This window comes from Tursiops truncatus, chromosome X (assembly GCF_011762595.2).
Source record: "Tursiops truncatus isolate mTurTru1 chromosome X, mTurTru1.mat.Y, whole genome shotgun sequence".
In the NCBI taxonomy this organism is placed as follows: Eukaryota; Metazoa; Chordata; class Mammalia; order Artiodactyla; family Delphinidae; genus Tursiops; species Tursiops truncatus.
The window spans coordinates 38,934,354-38,958,531 of record NC_047055.1 but is presented as its reverse complement, the minus strand read 5'-3'; the positions used below and the strand labels follow the sequence as shown (position 1 = coordinate 38,958,531).

Genomic DNA, 24,178 nt, shown 5'->3' with positions numbered 1-24,178 from the left:
TCCTGTGCATTGTAGGATGTTTAGCAGTATCCTTGTCCTCCACCCACTATATGCCAGTAGCACACCCTCAGTTATGACAACCAAAAGGTTTCCAGAGGTTATCAAATGTCTCCCTGGTTGGGGCAGAGGGGTAGTGTGTAAAATTGCCCTCAACTGAGAAAGTAGAGAAACTCTTGTATGTGGGCATACGGGGATATAATGAGAAAGTTCGTCACAAAATAATTTGCAGAAGCATAAACCTGGAAACAAGCCACATGTCCATCAACAGGAAGGAAACACACTGTGGAATTTTCATATGATGGATAAGTATACAGCAATGAAAAGTGATTACTACAGTTGCACACATCAACATGGATAAAGATCACAAACACAAAATTGGGGGGGGGTAGAGAAAGAGCAAGACAAGTAATACATCTAGTATAATTAGATCTACATAAAGTCCAAAATGGACAAGAAATAACATTATTTAAAGGAACATTCCTCTCCAGTGAATGTATAAAAATGTGAATTATTAACAAAGTTCAGGATCGTGGTTACCTCTGGGAAGGAATGAGGGAAGGAATCTGGAAGGGCACAGGTGGGCCCAAGGCATTAGCCATGTTCTAGTTCGCAAGCTTGGTGCTCGGTACACAGGTTTCTATATTATTATGATATACCTTACATATATGCTGAATTATCTTCTGTATACATGAAACAGTTCATAATTTGTCAGAAAGTGATGAGGTCTAAAATAAGGCAAGAAAACGGAGAGAAAGGCAGCACAGTAAATAATTGGATGAGAGAAAGAGAAAGACAGGGAGAGAGAGGGAAGAGTCAACTTTTAGGTACCTCCTCGAAACGTTTTAAACTCATTTTCTTCATAGATTTGGGGATGAAATCAATTCCTTATCTATAAACACACATAATTCATTGCTCAGACTTCTAAGAAATGTACATTTTATGCCTCAAAGCCGATCCTACTATATGATGTGATTCACGGGACTGGATAATACCACATTTCACAAAACACCATTGTCTGAGAATCCTGCCCTGTTAGACTTGTAAACGTGTTCTCATTTGTATTCCTTGGAGTTATAAGCATCTGAAACTAAGCGGCTTAGAATAAAAGTGATTCTTCATCACTAACTTTAGTGTCATTAGCATATCCCTAACTGGGACAGAACACTGTTTCCAACTCCGGCACCCACCCTACCCCTCTGTTTTTCTCCCAATGGTCACCTCTCAGGTAGTGGAATAAAAGGAGAGTTTTTGGATCAAATCCTTTCAGAAGATGGGGCCATAACCAAGGAAAATATCAGAATACCCTAAGCTTTCCTGGACGAGGCAGAGAGGGACAAGACAGGTCTTTTCCTAGAAGAAGCACAAAGTTTTCAAGGCAGAAGGACTCACTGAAAACATATTTTATACATGAGGATACAGGAAAACCCACAAACACCCAGAGAAGCAGGAAATGCAGGATTTGTCCCTGATTGATTTAGGGACCGTCTGTCAGAGACTCAGAGAAGCCTGATATGTTAGAGCTACAGCAAACCCTCAGAGCAGCAAGCCTGAGCTTCCTCCCTCAACATGAGAGGCTTCAGGTGCATCCATGTGGATAACGTAGCCCACTTGTCCTGTTACCTGGATACGCAGCCTTCACCTCGTAGATACCTCTCAGCCCTGAGAGTATAACACTGACAGTGCCACTCAGCCCTCAGAAGCACAGACGCAGTGAAGAGGAACACACATGTCTCTTGGGGCTTGGGACATGGGGCCACCTGGGGAGTAAATTCAGGGCCCTAGGTAACTGGAGCTCGGTAAGGGCCAGGGACATGGACTCCGAGCATGCACCAAAACAGGCTTATCTCAAAAAGAGGTGTGCATGCGTTTGTCTAAAGTGAACCTCCCAGGACTTCCCTGGCAGTCCAGTGGTTAACACTCTGCTCCCAATGCAGGGGACACGGGTTCCAAGCGTGTTCGGGGATCTAATACCCTGCATGCCACACGACGTGGCCAAAAAATAATAATAAATAAATAAAGTGAGCCTCCGAAAATTCTTCAGCCCAGGTAAAGGCCTTTAATATTCACTATTAACTATAGTTAATACGCTAACTATATTAACACAGAAATACACACACACACTCCCTGCCGGCATGGCATGAACCATAAGGAACCAAACCAAGTTGAGGACTTTCCAGGGACCCTACATGGATAAATTTCTACTTGGACTGTTCTTTCATTAAACAATGGTGACAAAAGGCCTTGTGCCTTTGTTGTTGTTGTTCTAGCCATGAGGAATACTCTGTGTTACTACATGATAACGCATTTTTAAATGTCAACACCAGTGACAGGGGAAAGGGTTGTGGATACCTTACACTCACTTCACTTTAACAGACCTTTATCAAGCATCTACGAAGAAGAAAACACAGTGCTTTCGGAGAGAGAAATCAATAAAAGCCTTTACGTTCCGAACAAGTCAGAAGCTCACACTTTAGGGAGCTGGCGAGATACACGCATAAATAAATAATGTTAATCTACTCTCCATACGCGAGGAACTAGCATAGAAAACAGAAAGCGGTATTGATGCTAACTAGCAAGCTCTCAAGCAGCCTTAACTGAATGTAGAAATAAGGCCTTCTACCCTCAAACCCCTGGTCCTCCCCTTCTCTGATCCTCTGCTCTGCTCAAGTACCACTTCACATTTTTCCCTTAAAGAGGTTCCAGATACTAGGCCCATTTCCTCTTTTAATTTTCTTTAAATTAGGACATATTTCAGATCTCGAAAGGTCTGAAAATGCTACACCCATGCAACCATCAGCCGTCTTAAGAAACATAAGCTTACAAATAAAATTGAAACCCAGTGTACCTCTCCCCAACTGAATTCTCCGTCTTTTTCTATAGATTTAACCACTGTCTTAAATAAGTTTATTGTTCTCATACACACCTTTCTGCATACTACATATGTATGCATTACTCCTATGTATGCCTTTTACTACAAATAGATGTATCTATAAACAACCTAGTAATTTTGCATGTCTTTAAACTTCATATGTGCATGGTATCATAATGCTTTTATCATTTTAGAATTAGGTTTCTCCTTTACCAATTCGTCCTTCCACTACTGAATCTTTGCCCCTTGTTATAAGCTGAATTGTGTCCCCGCAAAAGACATGTTGAGGTGTTGACCCCCGCAACCTGTAAATGTGACCTTATTTGGAAAGAGGGTATTTTCAGGTGTAATAAAGATCAGATGAGGTCATACTGGATTAGGGTGGGCCCTTAATCCAATATGACTGGTGTCCTTATAAGAAGAGAAAGAACACAGAAACAGAGACACAGGGGAAAACACTATGTAAAGATGAAGAAAGAGAGTGGAATCGTGCATATACAAGCCAAATGAGGCCAAGGATTGACAGCAACCAGCAGCACCTAGGAGAGAGGCATGGAACAGATCCTTCCTCCGAGCCTCCAGAAGGAACCAACCCTGCCGACACCTTGACCTCAGACTTCTGGCCTCCAGAACGGTGAGAGAATAAATTTCGGTTGTTTTAAGCCACCTGCTTTGTGGTAATTTGTTACGGTAACCCTAGGAAACTAACACATCCATCCCGGAGTTCTTTGTGTCTCAGACCCCTGAGAATTCTAGTGTCTTCCTCAGTCCAGATCTTACCATCCTGTTCAGTTTACCTGCAATAGTACCAAGTCAGTGAATTAAGGCTGGTCCTACTGTGGGTGTAGTTAAACGTTTCCCCCATTGCTCTAAAGCAGCAGTTCTGAAACTTTAGTGTGCTTCAGTAGCACTTGGAGGACTTGTAAAAACCTGATGGCTAGCAGCCTACCTTCAGAATATCCAATTCAGCAGGTCTGGAGCAGGGTCTGAGAATTTGCATTTCAAACATGTTCCCAGCAGATGCTGATGCTGCTGCTCCATGGCAGGCCACTAGCACCATCTGGTCCCCAGGCAAGCTAGGTCATCCATCAGTTTCTTTCAGTAACATATACTAGAGGCTGGGCCACCATCTCTATTGCCACACAACTTGTTTATAATCTAATATTTCAATTTATTTGAGGCTGCTATAAAAGAATGTCAAACAGGCTTACCAAATAGTTGAAAGGAATCCCTTTCAATGACAGTAAGGTGGGCCGAAATAAATAGAACCAAGATACACTGGAGTCAGTATTATTTAGGTAAAAAAAAACCCAACTCTGCAGCTTATTCATGTCAAACAAGCTTTTATTTTCAATGTGAACAATACTGTCAAATTTATCTGTCAGAGGTAAGAATAAAGTCAGATGTCAGTTAATATCATTTTGGGATGTTGAATTTTGAAACAACATTTGTGTTGTGGGCTAATGAAAACTAGAATATCCGTAAAGAACCAATTCTTCTTTTCTTTCGCTGTCCACTTCTTTTTATGCCTTCCAACTGTAGGGTGGGAGAAGAGTCAATTAACAATTGTACACCAATAACATACACCAGGGACTTCCTAAATAGGAGTCAATACTATGAACATCTGTTGGCTCTCCAAGGAGAAAACAAAACGTTTTCTTCTTGTAACCCAGACCCTTGGTTGTCAGGGTGCACATCATTTCATCACACCAACCTCATCTCTCTCTTGCCCACCACTATAAATGCTAGCTTTTGTTCTTGAAAGGCCACTCTGTGATTTAAATGTCTTTCCACCTTAAGAGCCTATGCTCCTTACACAAATCATAAATCTCTTATATTCCCAGACCTCTGGTTTCCGTAACTGTAAAGTGAGAAAGAGGCTATTATCAAACATCCGCAGGTGTAAAAATTAAGAAAGGGAGAAAGAAAGAGTGTGATACTGTGAGAGAGAGAGAGATGAGAGAGAGAAAGGAAAAGATGAATGGGTAGAGGAAAGAGAAACTAAGACTGAATTACCAACTCAGTGATAGCCAATAATCTTACTATGGCTAATTTTCTTTTCTTTTGAAAAAAAAATCTAAATTGAAGTAATATTTGTGAATTACTCATGAAATGCAGTCTTATTTGAAATTCTTAACTTTTTACCACTTTGTAAGCAGTCACCTTCTCAAAGGCATTGTTATTCCAAGAGACTCCATTTCTGTGGCCAGGTGATGAAGGTACAGCTAGTGCACAGCTTGGTTGCTTTAGCTGCTTCTCCTTGTGGCCACTCTCTAAAAATATAGGTCTCTATATTTTAGACCTCTAAAAAAATATCGGTCTCTATTTCCAGGTCTGATAAATTTCCCATCTGTAGTAGTCTTAAAGCTACAGGACAAAGGACTTGTGGCTGTAAATGAAATACATTTCAGAACACACTGCGCTCTATACCATCTAGAATACAAGTACATTATTAACATTAAACTGTTCTTCCAAAACTAAATTTCATCAATTTTTTCTTATTTACTTTACAAAAATTATTAAAAACATGATAGATAGCTAGTGAGAAGCAGCTGCATTGCACAGGGAGATCAGCTCGGACCTCTGTGACCACCTAGAGTGGTGGGATAGGGAGGGTGGGAGGGAGATGCAAGAGGGAAGAGAAATGGGGATATAGGTATACTAGAGCTGACTCACTTTGTTATAAAGCAGAAACTAACACACCACTGTAAGGCAATTATACTCCAGTAAAGATGTTAAAAAGATAAACAAAAAGTAGATTAAGGATGTAAACAAAACCAAACATAAAGCTGTTAGTAACAGATATATGTCAGGAATGCTTGCACTATTCAATAATACCTGTATTCTCCAGAGCTGCCCTCTGCTGAGACCATATCCAGCTTGCGTCCTTCTTCTGGTTTCTCATTTCCATCCTCTTTCTCTTCATCAGCGTTTTCATACTGATGTTCACTCTCTTCTTTAGTGTCGAATGATACAGACTTTGGCATCACAAGGTGGTGGACAACATTTCCCGATTTAACATCAGCAGCAGAATCTAGTTCTCTGCCCTCGGGAGGATCTGGAGAAGACAAATATGTCAGAAAATAAATAAAGAAATGAAAAGAATAGCTGGCCATGCTCCTACTGGTTGATACAACACTTCCATGGCCCTCACACTTCTGCTGCTTGACAGTTTTCACAACATTTTCCCCCTCTTTCCAGTAGATCTCACACACTGTGCTGCTGATTACTTCTGGCCCTTTGGAGAAGGGATCGAAATCATCTGATCCTGAGAGCATGTTTGTATGTTTCTGCCAGAACGTCACTGGAAAACGTTCACCCGATTTAAAGACAAATTCTACGGCGAAGCTCATTGATTCCTCAACCACTGAAAAGTGCCCCTGTGCCGTTTCATCATTTTCTCAGGTCATCCTACTGAGAATCTTTACGTTTTTAGAAGCCCGCCAGCCAAAAGTGAGGTATGCCATATGTTTGCCCCTCGGGTGGTAGAAGGCAGCATATTTTTTCTCAAGATCCTAAAGGTCTTTAGAGAACTGGGCTTCTACTTGTGCATATCGTGCCTGAAGGTTTTTGAGAGCTTTGACCCGCTGCCTAACCGCCAGAGGCCAGCGCTGAGCGCGGCCTGCCTTTGAAGCTGATGCCCCAGCAGGGGCTGCAAGGGCCTGAGGCCTGGGCCGCCCCTCACCAGCTTCGGCTCCGTCGTCGGGTCCACACGCCCAGCCTCCGAGGACTCGGAGGTATCAGCCAGGACGTCGCCCGCCCAGAACTCGGCCTCTGCTGCAGCCGCCGCCGGTTCCTCTGCCTTCTGGGATGCCGCCCCCTCTGCAGGTTCCCACGGCTCCCAGGGCGGGTTGCCCTCTGCCTGGCACTCGCCTTCCAGCATCTGGTCCCCTCTCTCTCCCGGCTCCCTGGGCTCCCAAGAGCAGCGCCTGACCACCGCGTGGCCGGCGTGCGGCCGGGCCAGGACTCGGACGTTATAATGAATACGGGGTCTAGAAGGGACCGGACCCGCGCAGTGGGGAACTCACAGATACCCGCGACCACTTCTGCGCCCTCCTCACCATCCTCCTCCTCCTCTTTGTCCGCATAATTCTCGTCCTCTTCCTTGTCTCTGTCTCCCTCCTCCGCCTCTTCGTTCTTCTCCTCGTCCTCTTCAGCCTCCTCCGCCTCCTCCACTTCCTCCTCCTCCTCCTCTTCCTCTTCCTGCTCTTCTACCAGCTTTACACCCCAGTCCTCCTGGACTATGGGCTGGGCGCCCTGCTCTTCCCAAAGGGCTCGCACCACCGCCTGTAAATCCCTATGGGCGGCGACACTGCGACCCCTGCCACGCCATTCTGCCCGCACCGCTCCTCCTGGGACTGAACCAGGGATGCTGGCCATGCCACTGCCTGCTCTGTTCGGACCACCTGTGGCTGAGCCCCGCATTTCTGTGGCAGAGATGGCAGGAAAGACGCACCAGTCCGTGCCTCAACCAGAGAAGCGATCCGGCTGCTAGACCTAGTTGGCAAAAATGGCTGCTGCCGAGCTAAGCGTCGCTGCTGGCAGCAGAGCCTGCTGGGACGGGGCGGGTGAGGGGGGGCGGGGGTGGTAGGAGGCAGAGAATATGGCGGCAGACAGCGGAACAGCCTGTGATGGTGGCCTTTGGAGGATTCGTGACAGGAAGGGTCGGGGGGAGGGGCCCGAGGAGCAGCCAACCATAAGTGTGCCTGGGGGGCCGTTGGACAAGGCGGGAAAGAATCTGATAGGCAGTTGACGGGAGCCACAACTTCGAAGGGTCAACAGCAAACTGTTTCCCCCCCATCCCCCCCCACCCCGCATAGGGAGCGCTAAACTCATTGGCTGAAAGGCGAGGATTGACATGCCTGCGATTCAATGAAGTTTCAAGACCCAGCTTCTAGCATTTGAGACCTTCCTCCCTTTCCTTCCAGGACCTTGGAGTCCCCAATTACCCTTTAAGTCCAAGCATATCCGATACTTTTAATTTTACCACTGCCAGCAAAACTAAAATGTCCCCATATAGAGGCACTCTGCTGCACAGGGTGAATTGTTCCCTGATTTCCATCTGGAGGTGGCTGGTGCCAATAGGGGCAGAGTCATTAAAAACTGTATAGTTAATATGTCAGCAATAGTAAAAAACCTACCAGTAGAGAGAGAAAAAAAGAATTTGGACATTTTAACAGGTTAGTGTTTGTGCATGTGAGGGTGTGAACATGTTAAGGATGAGTAGGCTGATGCACGTAAGTAAATGTATGAGTGACACCGTATATGTGAGGCATATTCGGGTTGGTGAGTGAGTGCATAACCATGTTAAATTGAGTATATTTGTATTGGAACGAATGTGTGCATATGTCAGTCTATCTAGGAATGGGAGTAAGTCTGTGAGCACGTTCATATGAGTGAACGTGTAACTTGTGGATGTATGTGATCATGTCTGTGTGTAAGAGTGAATGGAGCCTGTTCACATGTCAGTGTGGTAATGTGTGTTTCTGTGTGTTCACGTGTATGAGTGAATTTGTAAGCATGTGCATGATGGTAGCATGTTCATCTGTGAGTGAATGTGTAACCGTATTCATTTTTGTGAGCTTGTTAATGTGTGCATCTATTTCTGAGTCAATGCATGAGTGTATGTGCATGTGAGAATGTTGATCAGATGCATGTACATGACTGTGTTAATGAGGGTACCTGTGAGTTTATGAGCAGGTTCACTGTGTGCATATGTGAACATGTTCATGTTTGTGTGCAAATGACTGTGTAAGTATATACATGTGATCATGTTCCCGTGTTTGAATGAACGTGGAAGCATATCAGGTATGTTCATGAATGTGAGTGAATGCATGCTTTGTATTTGTCTTTTTGTACATTTGTGTCTGAGTAAATGTGCAAAAATGTTTATGTCAGTAAATGCAGGAGCATATATATATACATATATATATATACACACACACACACACATATATACGGGTGAATATTATTAAAATGCAAGTTTAAGTGATACAGGAACATGTGTGTGTTAATGAATATGTAAACATACTGGTGTGTAGGGGCATGTTAATGTGTGTGTTCTTTTCTGTGAGTCAATGCGATTATGTTTGTGATTAAAAGTGCATTCATTTGTGTGGAAGTGATAATGTGAGCATGTCTATGTGCAACTGTGTGTGTGTGAGTGTATGTGAGTTTGACTGTGAGAGATTGTGTGTGTGAATATGATCCTGTCTATATGTGAAAGTCTGATCGTGTCCATGTCTGTGCATGAGTGTTTTTGGGGTGTGCGTGAATGCTGTTTTTTAAATAAACATGAGAGCATGTGTGTTTATGAGCACGTAGCTGTGTGAATACGTGAACGTGTTCATGTGTGTGAACTTGTTCATGCATGAGTGATGTGTGTGTGTGTGCCTGTTATTTTTTAAATAAAGGTGAAAGCATGTCCATGTGTGAATGTGTGTGAGTGGCTGTAGGGAGTGTGTGTGAGTGTGCAGTCATGTCTGTATGTAAGTCCATGAGAATGTGTGTGTGTGTTTATGTGCGAATGTGAGTGAAAGTGGGAGTGTCCACTTGTTAGTGAGATAACGTGAGCACGTTTGTGTGTCTGGGAATGTTAATGTTTAGGTATGTTCATGTGTGGGTGAATGTCTGAGTATACTTGTGTGTTTGAGCATGAACATGTGTAAATGAAAGTCTGAACACGTTTGTGTTTTGGGCATGTTAATGTGCAAGTGTGAAAGTTTTTGTGTGTGTTTAAATGAATTTGTGTGCTCATTCATATCTAGGTGTGTGAGCATGTGCGTGTAAGGGAGCATGTTCACATGAACTAATTAAGGTATGAAAAAGCTGGTGTGTGTGAAGGTATTGATGTATAATTATTTTTCCTGTGTGCAACTGAATGTGTAAGCAAGTTTACGTATGTGAGCACGATGTATAATTTTAAGTGAAGTTGTAAGTGTATGTGGGGTGTGTCTGTACATGCGAATTGATCTGTGAGCAAGTTCATGTGAGTGAATATGTCAATATGTTTGTTTGATCATGTTAACGTCTGCTTGTGCTCATGAGTATCTGAGCAGCTTTGTGCGTGTGATCGAATATAAGGATGTGCATTTATGTGAACATTTTCCTTTGTGTCAATAAATGTGTAAGGTTTTTCTGTGTTTGAGTATGTTAAAGTGTGAATATGTTCATTCAGTGAATGTGTGAATATGGGTATCTGTGTGAATGAACATGTTAGTATATGAGTAATTGTATTGAAATGTGTGTTAATATGTGTACATTCATGAATGTGACTATGTGACTGTATTCATGTGTGGATTAACATATGAACATGTTCATGTGTGAGTAAATGGAGGAGCAGTTTAGTGTGTGAAAACACGTTCACGTTCGTGACAATGTTAACACCTTAGTTTGCATGACTGTGTGAGTGTCCCGTGATTGGACATGAGTGCATCTACGTGTGAGTGAATGTGTGCGCATGTTTGCGCATATACGCATGTTAATGTGAGTGTGCTCATTCGTGTGAAGGAATGTGCGAATGTGCTCCTATGGGTGACTGAAAGCGTGAGTGTGTTCGTGTGGGAATGACTGTGAGTCGATAGGTGTATGTTCAAGTGCAATTGTGAATGAATGTATGATTTTATGTGTGTGAGACAGCATCACTGTGATCATGTGTGTGAGTGGATGTGTGAGTATGAGTGTACGTGAGCATGTCTGTGTGCGAGTGACTATCAGTTTGTGAGTGGATGTTATTGTGTCTGTCAGGGTGTGAGCACGTTCTTGTGTGTGACTGAGTTAATATGCACGTACATGTGAGCATGTTCATTTGTGTGAACGTGTGAACCTGTTCACGTGTGAGTGATCTGTGAGTGTGTATGCGTTTGAGCACATTTGTTTCAGTACATATGCAGGTACGTCCATGTGCGAGCATGTTCACGTGTGAGTGAATGCGAGTGTAGGAGTCTACGTGTGACTGCACCCGCATGTTCCTGTGTGAAAAATGGGTGAGCATGTCCACGTGTGTGAACATGTTGATGTGAAAATGTTAAGAGCATGTGTAACTATATTTGTGCGTGAATGGGTCAGCATGTGAGTGTTTGTGTAAGTGAATGTGTGAGAATGCTTATACGCGTTACAGATTTAATGTGTAAGTGTGAGTGAATGTGTGAGCATGCGTTTGAGTGTGTTTCTTTGTTTTCAGAACCCCAGGTCCATATAATGAACTGTAAGGCACTGTGCACAAAGAAGTTTTCATTTTCTATTGGCTCAAAGCTGTCTTTAACCAGCTCTACAGCTAGGCCATATTATTCTCTGTGTATTACATCACACTGCTGCTATAGAAACCTGTGTGACTCTTGTGATTCAACCTGCTGGCTTCCCTGAACGATAACTGCCCAGAAGCTGAGCTGCAAAGACAGAAATGTGTTACTCCAAGCCTAATGTTTCAGAAAGCAAAGTTCTACTGGGAATAATTGTCTGAATGACAACTGAGAAGTAAATGGGTTTCTGTGTTAGGGCAAATCCCAGACTCCAGCATTTAGGGTTACTCTGAACAAGCCCCAGCAATGTGCTATGTAGGGACAGGGGTTCCTATAAACACAGTCCTTTATTAAAACCTTTTGCACCCCTCACATGCCTTTAGAGAATGGAAGCTGTGTAAGACAGTTAACAAAACCCAGCAGGGCCGGGGAGCCAGGGACCCCACCAATCCCAGGGTCGTACTTCTCATTCTAGACCATTCAGTGCCACTCAGGCAATTCCATCCCTTTCGGTGGAATCCTGAGGACCCTAAAGGGCCAGCACAGAGCCCTGTCCAAGGGCTCCCAGCTAAAAGAGCAAACGGGAGCTGAAATGCAGTCCACATTCCCCTCATCAAGCCATGTGTCCTGGCACAGAAATGCAGCCCAGAAGAAGGGAAACTTGTTCTACTTATCTGCCCAGAGGGGCCGCCTTATGTGCTAGCAGTGATCAGTGTGAGAACTTGGCTAAAGTATCCATACATCTCTAACAGGAAAATTCAAAGTGTTACGGACTGGGCTTCCCTGGTGGTGCAGTGGTTACGAATCCGCCTGCCAATGCAGGGGACACGGGTTTGAGCCCTGGTCCGGGAAGGTCCCACATGCCGTGGAGCAACTAAGCCCGTGCGCCACAACTACTGAGCCTGTGATCTAGAGCCCGCGAACCACAACGACTGAATCCGTGTGCCACAACTACCGGAGCCCATGCGCCTAGAGCCCGGGCTCCGCAACAAGAGAAGCCACTGCAGTGAGAAGCCCGCGCACCTCAATGGAGAGTAGCCCCTGTTCGCCGCAACCGCAGACAGCCCACGCGCAGGAAACGAAGACCAAACACAGCCAAAAACTAAAATAAATTAAAAAAACATGTGTTATGGACTGCATGTTTGTGTACCCTCCAAAATCCACGTTGAAAGCCTAACAGTGTGATGGTATCTGGGAGGTAATTAGGCTCAGGTGAGGTCATGGGGGGGGCTCCCCATGATGGGATTAGTGCCCTTACAAGAAGAGGAAGAGATGCCAGAACTCTCTCTCTTTCCACAGTGTGAGCACACAGCCAGAAGGCAGTCATCAGCAAGCCAGGAAGAGCGCTCTCACCGGAAACCAAAATGCCCAGCACCTTGGTTTTGGACTTCCCAGCCTCCAGAAGGATAAGAAATAAATGTCTGTTGTTGCCACTCAGTCTATGGGATATTTGCTATAGTGGCCAGAACTAAGACAAGAAGCCTCCAGATAAGGTGCCTAAATCCCATCTTTGCAGTGATGACCTCAGCTCCATAACCTATCACTGTCCTCTCTGATGAGCTCAGGAAGGCAAGAAAAGTTGTGCGGGTAACCACTTCCCTTCCTCTCTGAACTTCACTGCTCCAACGTCTCTCTCTCCCTAGTGTCTATCACAGGTTCAGGGTTCAAAGGAAAGGCGAAGGGAGGAAGAATAAAAAATGTCTCATTTATTCCTTCACTCCACGATATGGGAGTGCCTGTGTCATAGGAGGTGCTGGGCTGGGCGACGCCCTCAGGCAGCTGCTTTTCACAACACTGTGGCTTCCAGTTCTCTTGCCCAGAGGGAAGCCGCTTTGCTAGCTTTCCCCGGCTCCTCCTCCTCCTCTTCTCACTGCCCCTTCCTTCTCGAGGGAAAATAAAGCTCCTCTTTGAACCTGAACAGGACAAAGTTCCCAAGGCTTCTGCTTGCGAACTTGTGGGGGAAGAGGAAGAACGGGTTAAACCCTGAGGCTCTCCTCCACCTCACACACAAAGAGAGGTTCGACTCAATCTAGTGGGAGGCCTCACAGGGAGATCTAGGGGTCCCTAAACTCTGAAGCCCTTGGCCCATTCTCCCCGAAGCCCTGCTTGAGAAGAGGAACAGGTGTGATGGCAGGTGACTCTCCCAGGGTAGGTGCCACCGCCTGGATCCTGCTTGCCGCTGATAACCTCACAGACCTGGGGATGGGCTCGGCTCAACTTGCCCGTGGAGCAGGCAATGGTTCGAATGGGTTTTGAGTGCTCTTGAGACTACCACTTATCTCTAGGCAGTGTTCTCCTTCCTGTCCTCACTGTTCTTGACCCTCATCCCTCATCCTCTCTGTCCTGACGTCTCTACTCAACTCTGTCCAGTGTCAGCTCTCATTCTCCTGCTGCCTCTTTCTTCCTTCAATTAAAGCAATTCAAAATGTAAGCCGGTATGTTCACTCCTTGATTGCTAGAGTCTCACTCTCTTCCAGAATCAAGTTGCAAATCTCTATCCAGGTGCTCTTTTCTCCCAGCGAGACACCCCCAGCAACTTTAACCTTGCTCCCGTGGTATCTATGGGCCCCTGTCAGATGCTCACCTTCCTCTTCTCCTGCCCCCCTGGGCTGAGCTTCCTTCCTCTCCAGAGCATGCTGCAGTTGCAGGCCAGGCAGGGAAGTTACCTCCTAGGACACACACCTTGCCCCAAAGTGTTCGGCTTTGTTCTCCTCTTCCCCCAGCCCTGCCACGCACTCCATTCAGAGAGCAACTACCCCACCTACTGTCCTCCCTGCTTCCCAAGTACACACACTCACACGCGTGCGTGCACACACGTGCACACACACACACACACACACGACATCCCCAGACTTAGCACCTGCGGTGCCCCCTTCTGTATAAAGAAAGTCTAAAGTTGTTCTTGCACTCCCCTCTTCATCGAATATTTGGCCAAATCTATCCAGGGACCTCGTTTGTCTCATATGTCCCAGGTTTGCATTCCAAAAAAGTAATGTAACCCACCCCCTCCCACCTTAGGCAGCAGGTGTAAACAGATCAGAGTCTGAAAGATGGTGATGAGGTGCCTCAGAGATAATGCAGATTCTCCACACCTGACAATCCCCAGAGCTTGGCCCTCGGCCCTGTTCCCTCCTTCTGGCCCTGGATGCCTGCTGAGATGCTATCTTGCTTAAAACAATGGGAGAATGTGCTTGGTGTTTTTAAATTGTGGTTGTTAAGTCTCTGCTGAGATATAGGAGAACATGGAGAGGAGGAAAGGAGGCAGCTACTCCCTGACACCAACCAGTGTTTGGGCCCACTGCCCCAAACGATATCATACAAGGGGCAGGGGCTGTGCTCTAACACCTGAATTCCCCTATACCCAGCCCTCTAGCCCTCGCTCTCCTCCCTAAGGTCCCCACCTAGAGCCACTGCTGTCCTTCTAACGTAAGGCTACTGAAGGAGCTTGCTTTCTGCCTTCTCCACCCCAGCCTCCCAGCCCCTAGGTACACACACACTCACCTTGGAACATGCGCGCTACACCTTATCCCCTCACACGCTGGAGGGAACAATGCAGCAAAGGGAAAGCAACAGTCAGGGGACCCACCTCCAAAGCTCAGGGCCCAGGGCAATGGCCTTGGTTTTCCAGGTAGCTCCCAGGGCAAATGGTGCCCTCACTGGTCTACCCCCAAGTGCCAAATCCTCACAGCCGTGTGCTCTCTAGGGTGGAGGCACCGCATATTCAGAAGACTTGTATTCATTTCCACAAATATGAACTATGAGCGTTCATTAGCTCCTCAGAGTTGGTATCTAGTTCAACCTCCCATAGAACCTCTAATTAATGTACCCTTCCTTTTCTCTGTCATTGGCTTAGGGTTCCTGGGTGTCCCCTGGGCCAAAGAATACTACTCCTGTTCTGTGGGCTTAGGGCAGGTTTCCTGTCACTTCAAGCTGTGTGGCCCAGGCTAGCTGCCCTTTCTAAGGGGAAGGCTAGGAGGGAATACAGAAAGAAACTGACTCATTGGCTTCGTGGTGGTTTCTATTTCTCTTTCTTTGCCAGTTCTCACCTCTGCTCTAGAAATCTGAATGCTAGGCTAAAGGGTTTGGGTTTTATTGGACAGCTGAAGTCATCAGATGTTCCTGACATAATCAGGCTTGATTTATAAAGACCATGCTGACTGCAGTGTGCTGAATGGATTAGAGGGACCAACACTAATATTAGGGCGACGAGAGGCTGGGAAGTTGTTGCAGAAATTCAGTAGGAAGATGCCCAAGGCCTGATCTGGGGGTGGCTCATGATCAACAGAGAGATAAGAAGAGACTTGGGATGTTTTCCGGAGGTAGAACCAATACAACCAACCTGGTGGGAGTTGAAGGCTTGCGGGACAGAGGGGCAAGCACCTGGGTCCTGGGTAGGTGACGTAGACTAGACAGAGCTCACATGCTCAGTTTTGAAGAAACTCTATATGGTGAGTACCCAGGGTGCACAGAAGGTGTGCTCAACTGCCCTCCCCATAGAGCCTGACAGATGGAGCAGAAAATTCTACCTTGAGCACCATAGCGCCCTCTGGCCTGCACGCCCATTCTGTGGGTAGTGCTCCTCCACTCACACCAGGGAGTGTACTTCACGTGTGGGACCTTCTCAAGGGAGTGTGGAGTGAGCAGAAGGCCTCGTGCATGTGAAGCCAGAGAAGTGGGAGAAATTCCAGGGTCAGAGCAAAAGGCCTAGAGGTTGGGAGCCCAGGAGCACCCCGACTGCAGGTCTCTGCAAGTCAGGAAGGTGGGATCTCGAGAGGCAAAGCTGTAGAGCCTGGGAGAGGGCCACTGGTATGCTTACGTGGTGGGCTGCCTTCCTGTGTTTCAGCTCTCCTCAACAGAAAAACGCCAGGTGTCTACACATGAATTTACCTACAAAACAGGAACAGACTTACACACATAGAGAACAGACTTGGGGTTGCCAAGGCGGTGGGGGGCGTGGCGTAGGGGAGGGAAGGATTGGGAGTTGGGGACTAGCACATGCAAACTGTTATATATACAATGGATAAACAACAAGGTGCTACTGTATAGAACAGGGAACTATATTCAATATCCTGTGATAAACCATCATGGAAAACAATATGAAAAAGGAGATATATATACACATATATATATATATATGTGTGTGTGTGTGTATATATATATATATATGTATATATATATATATATATATATGAATCACTTTGCTGTGTGCCCAAAATTAACACAACACTGTAAATCAACTATACTTCACCAAAAAAAACAAAAAGCCCTCAACATCTGTAAGCGGTTTACCTCCAATATGTGGAGTCAGATGGATACCACATCCCATCAGCATCCTGTCCAAAACCTTCTGGACCACTTTCATTTGCATAGTTTTTGCTGAAACAGAGAAGTCACTGGTCATCAGTAAAGGCCACATTGTTTCCCAGAGGACAAGCAGCAGAGAAGAGCGCAGCTGTCACCTTTCCAGGGCTTTCCCTTCTCCTGCACACATGTATAGTCGTATGGGTACACGTTCTCTCCCCCACCCCCTTCTCTCCCCACCCCCTTCTCTCCCCACGGTGAGTCAGCCAGAAGCACGCAGTGAGGCAGACTCCTCCTCCCCCGCCCCAGCTTTTATCCAGAGGATGGGGCACAAAGACTGGGTCCACGTTACCAAGCAGGATGAGGGGCTGCGGGAGCGGGGGCAGGCATTCTGGGAAGTGGAGAGGAGAGGAAAAAGGCAGGGGGCAGCCCTCAGAAAAATGCATTACCTCAACCCCCTAAAGAGTCCCAGTTTGTAATCAGCAATGGACACAGCTCTCCAGGTCGGTGGCTGTCCTTCCAGGGGCAGCTGACTGCCCCAGGAAAAGTACTCTTCCACCCTCAGTGCCCTCCTGAGCTGAGCTAACAAGTCTATGGCCTCTAGCACAAAGTCACATTTCCCCACCTGGGCATTTTCTTGTCATACCCATGTCAACCTTGCTCTTGTACACCTCTGATTTTAGAACTGGGCATACGGCTTGACACAGAGAGACAACCTTCTGGCCCTCGCCCAACAAAGTCATTTCACACTCTTAGGCCTCAAGGCTATCTTCTCAAAGACATTCATTCTGGGAGCTGGCGTTTCTCTCACTAATCATGTATTTCCAGCCTGGAGGTGTCTTGGCTGAGTATACGCAAGTAGCCAGCCAGAGCCCTGCAGACAGCTGGGCTTTCCAAAGCTCTCTGATGTGCTCACCCAACACACCTGAGACCTTCAGCAGGGCTCTTTCCTCCCAGAGGGCATGGGAATGGGAACCAGGCCCTGAGCATCACTGTCATCCTAATGTACTCCCACACGTTGACCAAGGAACATCAGTTCCTGCAATGTGTGTGTGTGTTCACTATATGTCCTACAAAGTCACCACAAGTAATGAATCAGTGACTACTAAACCACTGCTCCTAGGGGAAATACAGGGTTAGGTTCCTGCGAGCCTCTGGTTACAACACTTTCATCAACCAATCAATATATAAACTCGTTTTATGTCTGTTTCTGTTTCAATTTATAATTTAATCCAATTAGAAATCCAGAATTTACTAAAAGAATGTATATTAACAAAACGCTAAAAGCGTCTTCCAACAAAAAACTCTAGAATCTGTCCAAGTCTAAATCACTGGACACTCCCAGTAGTGTCTCCAGAGGCTCCTTCATTGTTGAGGCTTTAGTAACCTCTGTTCATGCCCCATGGCATCTCTGGACCACACATGATGGCTGTAAGGTGCCCACGGGGTACTGAGGCAAGAAACTGCCCTTCTTGGCCTTGTATTATAAACCATTAGAGTGGCAACTGTCAGCCACATACTGGGCCATCCTCAAAATAGAGGTTCTCACAGACCCTGGGCCTGTGACCCTCTGTACCCAGGTGCCCAGGATGCCTTAGATCATGGAACCAGCACCCCAAAACCTCAGCATGGTTACTGAGGCCTCCTTGATACCAGATAGCTTTCTGGCATATCTTTCTTGCAAGAGGGCATGGCCTCAGCTGTCCTTAGTCCCTTGCCAGATGAGATAGTGGTAGAAGGAGACACCCCTCTCCCAGACTTCTTGGCTACCTGCGGAGCCCCTTGGAATCAACTGAGTGGGCAATATTGGGCACTGTACACTACATATGGTATGGTCACCATCATCCATATTACTGCTTTCGACCCCTTAACCAAGATGCCTATGATAAAGGACAGGACCAAAGAGTCAGCACAATTGACCAAACTTCAGTCATTTTAGTACTCGATGCCCCGGCTAACAAATGGGCCCATCTTCACATTTTTATAAACTCTTGGGTCATTGCCTAAATGTTGTCCCCTTTGAGGTAAAGAACTCTGGGAATCACTTGCCTCACAGATACCCAAAATATAGATCAAGATGTTAGGGACTGACAGAATGGCCATCATCAAAAAGTCTACAAACAATAAATGCTGGAGAGGGTGTGGAGAAAAGGGAAGCCTCCTGCACTGTTGGTGGGAATGTAAATTGATACAGCCACTATGGAGAACAGTATGGAGGTTCCTTAAGGAGCCAAAAATAGAACTACCAAACGACCCAGCAATCCCACTACTGGGCATATACCCTGAGAAACCCATAATTCAAAAAGAGTCATGTACCACAATGTTCACTGCAGCTCTATTTACAATAGCCAGGACATGGAAGAAACCTAAGTGTCCATCGACAGATGAGTGGATAAAGAAGATGTGGCACATATATACAATGGAATATTACTCAGCCATAAAAAGAAACGAAATTGAGTTATTTGTAGTGAGGTGGATGGACCTAGAGTCTGTCACAGAGAGTGAAGTAAGTCAGAAAGAGAAAAACAAATACCGTAATGCTAACACATATATATGGAATCTCAAAAACAGAAAAAACCCAAAATGGTCATAAAGAACCTAGGGGCAGGACGGGAATAACGACGCACACCTAACAGAGAATGGACTTGAGGACACGGGGAGGGGGAAGGGTAAGCTGGGACAAAATGAGACAGTGGCATGGACTTATATACACTACCAAATGTAAAACCGAAAGCTACTGGGAAGGAGCCGCAGAGCACAGGGAGATCAGTTTGGTGCTTTGTGACCACCTGGAGGGGTGGGATAGGGAGGGTGGGAGGGAGGGAGACACAAGAGGGAAGAGATATGGGGATATATGTATATGTATAGCTGATTCACTTTGTTATAAAGCAGAAAGTAACACACCAGTGTAAAGCAATTAAACTCTCATAAACATGTTATTAAAAAAAGAAAAAAAGATGTTATGGAATGGGGCTTCCCTGGTGGCGCAGTGGTTAAGAACCCGTCTGCCAATGCAGGGGACATGGGTTCGAGCCCTGGTCCGGGAAGATGCCACATGCCGCGGAGCAACTAAGCCTGTGTGCCACAACTACTGAGCCTGAGTTCTAGAGCCCCCGAACCACGACTACTGAGCCCGCGGGCCAGAACTACTGAAGCCTGCGCACCCACAACAAGAGAAGCCACCGCGGTGAGAAGCCCGTGTACCTCAACGAAGAGGAGCCCCCATTCACCGCAACTAGAGAAAGCCCATGCGCAGCAACGAAGACCCAAAACAGCCAAAAGTAAAAAAAAAAAAAAAGATGTTATGTACTGAACTCTGTTCCCCTCAAATTGCTATGTTGAACCCCTAATCCCCAATGTGACTATATTTGGAGATATGACCTTCAAGGTTAAACAAGGTCATGAGCTTGGAGCTCTAATCCAATAGGGGGGTATCCTTATAAGAAGACAAACAGAAGCCACAGAGCTCTCTCTCTCCCCACACTGAACAAAGAAAAGGCCATATGAAGACACAGTGAGAAGACAGCTGTCTGCCAAGGACAAAGGTCTCACCAGGCTATAAATTCTTTTAGCAAATTCTAGATTTCCAACTGGATTAAATTGTGGACCTTTGTATCAACTTAAATTGTTTCCTCCCTCTATGTTCAAGTTTCCTGATTGCTTTCTCTCTGATTCTTTTTGCTTGTTTGTTTGTCACTGGATATACTTTGTGTGTGTGTGTGTGTGTGTGTGTGTGTGTGTGTGTGTGTGTGTGTGAGGGCAGTGTCCTCTCTAATCTGCTCATATTTATAGATTTCTTCCTTCAGAGAGCATCAGATCAGTTTCATTAGGGTTAGGGGCCTCCCCTATGGCAATGGTTGCTTAATAAGTTTTAAGGACTCTGGCTTAAGTTGCGTTTAATTTCATCACTGCGTCCCAAAAGTGCCATGGTTGCTTTTCCCTATCATTAGGATGATCAGGATTTCTACTGCAACAGAAGCATATGCAATAGAATGGCACAGCAGATTACTGGGCCCCCAAGCCAGAGGTGGGTGGACTGAAGCCATCTTCTGCTATGGTGCTGCCACTTGTGCTGCATGGAATTATTATTATTATTTTGTCTTTACTCTCTGTACAAATTCTGTCAGAATAGTTTAGATTTCTAGCAGTGCAAATTTACAGCTGTGGGTTTTATCTCCATCTAATCATGAGTGGTCCAGACCTTCTGGGTGGTTATGGGGACAGGTTCGGAGGCCCACTGACCCACCTCCTGGGCAGCCCAGGAGAGGAGGACATCGCAGGCCATGCAGGACACGTGGGGGTTGCATTCTGGAACAGCGTGAACCAGAAGGGTCTGTGGGAAGCGGGCTTTGCAGTACTAAGAGGGCGAGGTACCCCCTGGTGCCTAAGCAAGAATGTGATTGGCTTGTTTGAATCGTTCTGCTGGCTGACAAGGAAACACTATTCAGGGATAATAAGCAGGAATGCATCCGGTGCATTTAATATCAAGGGTTGTTGCTAGAGGACCCTATCTGGCGGAGCAGAGTGGGCAGCAGAATCTGGGATTAGGCCGCTCGAGGCCCTCCCAGTTTCACCAGCCGTCTACTCAGCACAGCGGAATACTAACTTGGGCCCTCACCGCACCATCACCCCCTCCCCGCGCACTCACACACAGGGGTCAGTATACCTGGCTGAGGAGAATTCAGTCCCTGGAGATGGAGGGGTGGACCCTGGGGCGGTAGCTCCCCGAACCCCGCCATTTCAGCGCTATTAGGTACCACGGCAACACAGGGCCTGAAACAAGGGGGCTCCATCGCAGCTGGACGTGCCCAGCCCCACCACCAACTCCTCTAGGGACTGGCCAGCAGGCAGCGCGCGTGGGCAGCCGTTCAAAAGCCCAGGCCCACGTCTGCTCCAGCCGTCTCCTTCTAAGAGGTCGCCCACTCACCCACCGCCCTCCCAGCTCATGGCAGCCTGGCGACCCCGCTTACCAATCAAAGAAGTCCAGAACGACGTCAGGAACATCAGGCGAGGAGAGGTTAGAAGCCAAAGTGGAATTTCCAGCTGGGATGGGGGTCGTCGCCCTCCAAGGGCAGGGTCCTGATGAGGAGTAGGCAAACAGCGGCCCGCCGCATGTCGGGACGCCATAGCTCCGACGGTCCAAGAACCCTGGAGACTGCTGCGGACCGGGAGGAAGACAAACGAGGGGGGGCGCGGGATAACCAAGAGGAGCGGGGCGAGGAGCTCGTGCTTCTGCAAAGAGCCGCCCGTAAGGTGAGAACATCGAGGCCAAGGGGAGCGCGGAGGGTGGGGGTCGACCAGCGGCCCTGAGCCTGGCAGCGGCAAGAAGAGCAGCAGCCCAGCAGCTTCACTCCACGTACCAACCCGACTACTCACCCGGCCACTGCGGACAGCGCGGGGTCTGAAGCACTTCCGGCTGCCGCTGGGCGGGCCCGAGGCCCGGCGCACAACTGACTCCGCCCACTCTGATGGCAAGCGAGCTTAGCCAATCCGGCATGCGCCGGGAGCTTTTCAAATAGATGCGCGGTCCCGCCTCCTAGCACAGGCTGTGTGCCGCCCAGCCCTGTGCTCCTTCTGGCGCCTGCAGTCATTCCTCGGTCAGCAGCAGCTCCAGCTCCTTGGCAGCTGGAGAGCTGGGCCGGGGGTTGGCGGCGTGGGGCACCCCGCCCTGCGCCTCCCCTCTGCAAATACGCAAAATATGCTTTTCACTTGAAACAGCGTATGCCCACGAGTTTGCTTTTTGTGGTGAAAGAAGTAATTTGACGACCCAGGCTCTATGTGCAGTTTGAAAGTACTGAACACCTTTGAGGAATCAGGACATAGTTGACTGGTGGTCATTCCCAGACCCTCGGGCCTCCAGTGAACCAGAGTGCCTGTCCTCTGGAAGGCATAGAGGAGGTGCAACCAGTGCGTTTTGTGACGCGGCTCTGGCCCATCATCAGGACAGAAATTGGGCTCCAGGAGCCCCCCTCCCATAGCTAAGGGATGCACAGTTGAAGTGAGGGTTCTTGGCTGACAGCATTGAAGGGGAAAAGAAGGCAACGGTCAGTGTATCGGATCTTCAAGGCAGTGAGTCCCTGGAGAGCAGGTCACTCTAACGCTCCAGCATTCTGGCCCAGCATGGGGGGGAAAAAGCCTTACACTTTTGCTAGAGGTTTTCTATTCTTTCCGCTACCCTGAACATTGCCACGTAGAATAGAAGTATCTCAGAGAAAGAGGAAATGCTTCCACTCATTCACTACCCTTCGTCCTTCCCATCTCAGGTAACTTGCTGAAGCAAGGTCAGAAAGAGGCTTCTTCAGAGCACATAAGCCAGATGGTCAATGAGCAGATAAACCTCAGTCATATTCACCAGCGCTGGACCTCGTGAGGCATGCCATTTAAAAGTGTTGAAATCAAAATGGATTTCAGGTTCACTCTTGGTCAACTAGAATATTCAAACAAACATTCTCCCCCTTCACCTTTCCTTCAGTATTTGGTGAAAAGAGTTGGGACTGCTTGTGCCCAGCATGTTGCAAAGCATTAGATGCATGGAACTTCCTGGGGTGGCTGAGTGTTTTGTACAGCTAAAAATTTAACTCTTTACCCCACCTTGACCCCTTCTCCAGCACCCCCTTTCTTTTTCTTTTATTTCTTTTTACCATTTTAGAATCACACATTTTTAAAATGTCTCTTATTTTCCTTCCTTCTCTTCACCAGCAGAGCATCTTCACACCTTCGTTTCCCCTCTCCTTTCCCCCTCTTTTTCCTTCTATTGCAGTAAGTGCTTTCTTCTCACTTACGTGGCGGATCTGCATGGAACTAACCCACTTACTTACGTGGGGGATCCCTCTATAACTAACCATCACAACAGCAGTGGGTCAAGTGTCCTCAGCCCTACTGCTCTTAGTCCTGCACCCCTTGTCTCTGGTCACTAAGGCATCCTCGTAGAGACAATACTTGCTTGTCAAAAATGAAAAGGCCATTTCAGATCCATTTGTCCAAGCATCTGAATTGTATATGGGCGGGGAGGGGTGGGGACTGAAGTCTAGAGGAGGGTGGATGGGCCCAAGGTTACACAGTGGCAAAATGCAAAACTAGAACCCTATCTCCAGGTTGGCCCACTTCCAAAAAAGTGTGTTTTTCCAGTGAAAGTCAGCTTTGACTGTTATCTCATGCAGCCACTGGCATGTGGGAATTGTTTTGTTTGGAAGCAGGTTATTCCTATTCCTGGAATCAAATTCTGCAATCAGTGTCTCAACTGACAGGGAAAGCAAGCCTCAAGTTTTTTTTTTTTTTTCCTAGGCATCCTTGTGACTATGGAGATGGCCAAAAACTTGATGGCAAAAATGAATTTATTTCCAAAGCTTACGTCCCACACTCACATGACAAAGAGCCCCAAAGGCAGCAAGGAATATGAAAAAGCCAGTACAATTTGTAGTTGTTGAGTTTTTGTCTAGTTCATTTATTAGAATGTACATAAATATCCACATTGAATGGAATTAAACATGAATATGGGATCAGGGTGTAGAGGACAGGTCACTGACCTAGGAGTTAGCCCATCTGTGTTCTGACCCAGCTCTGACACATGACTGCAAATATTCCAGTTTGTCTAGAGTATGAGGTGGATTGGGAGGTAAGGCAAGAGGCCAAATAGGTAAGAAGCAAAAGAATAGGTGGCACCTGGCCTAATGATGGCCACACATTCAGTGCACAGAAAATACCTCCTCGGTGAATAACTGAAGCTAAGAAGGAGAGTTTCACTGTATTTTTTTTTTTTACTTATAAA

At 46.8% G+C, this 24,178-nt stretch overlaps 1 protein-coding gene across 13 annotated transcripts; it reads right to left on the bottom strand.

Annotated features, from left to right (window-relative positions):
• Positions 1–4,192: 4,192 nt before the first annotated feature.
• On the bottom strand, positions 4,193–21,823 carry LOC109552480 (uncharacterized). Of its 13 annotated transcripts, none has more exons than XM_073799348.1 (6): positions 21,381–21,811; positions 21,077–21,183; positions 16,399–16,485; positions 6,898–15,996; positions 5,708–5,927; positions 4,193–4,405 (listed from the first exon to the last, which is right to left on the bottom strand). In XM_073799348.1, exons 4-6 carry the CDS (start codon positions 7,292–7,294, stop codon positions 4,393–4,395), a joined length of 630 nt encoding a protein of 209 aa, XP_073655449.1. In that variant the 5' UTR covers positions 7,295–15,996; positions 16,399–16,485; positions 21,077–21,183; positions 21,381–21,811; the 3' UTR covers positions 4,193–4,392. The 13 variants fall into 13 exon arrangements, with proteins under 13 accessions (XP_073655449.1, XP_073655451.1, XP_073655450.1 ...); XM_073799350.1 differs by lacking the exon at positions 21,077–21,183 and having other exon boundaries at positions 6,898–9,455; positions 10,182–15,996; XM_073799349.1 differs by lacking the exon at positions 21,077–21,183 and having other exon boundaries at positions 6,898–13,060; positions 15,926–15,996.
• Positions 21,824–24,178: the final 2,355 nt, after the last annotated feature.

Excerpts from the sequence above, each read along its gene's own strand:
- LOC109552480 (XM_033849229.2), bottom strand. The coding sequence starts at position 21,673 with ATGTTCTCACCTTACGGGCGGCTCTTTGCAGAAGCACGAGCTCCTCGC. Across the intron at positions 16,486-21,076 it reads ACTGAATTCTCCTCAGCCAG|CAAAAACTATGCAAATGAAA; the intron begins GTATACTGACCC and ends TCTCTGTTTCAG. Across the intron at positions 5,928-16,398 it reads TCTGACTCCACATATTGGAG|ATCCTCCCGAGGGCAGAGAA; the intron begins GTAAACCGCTTA and ends TGTCTTCTCCAG.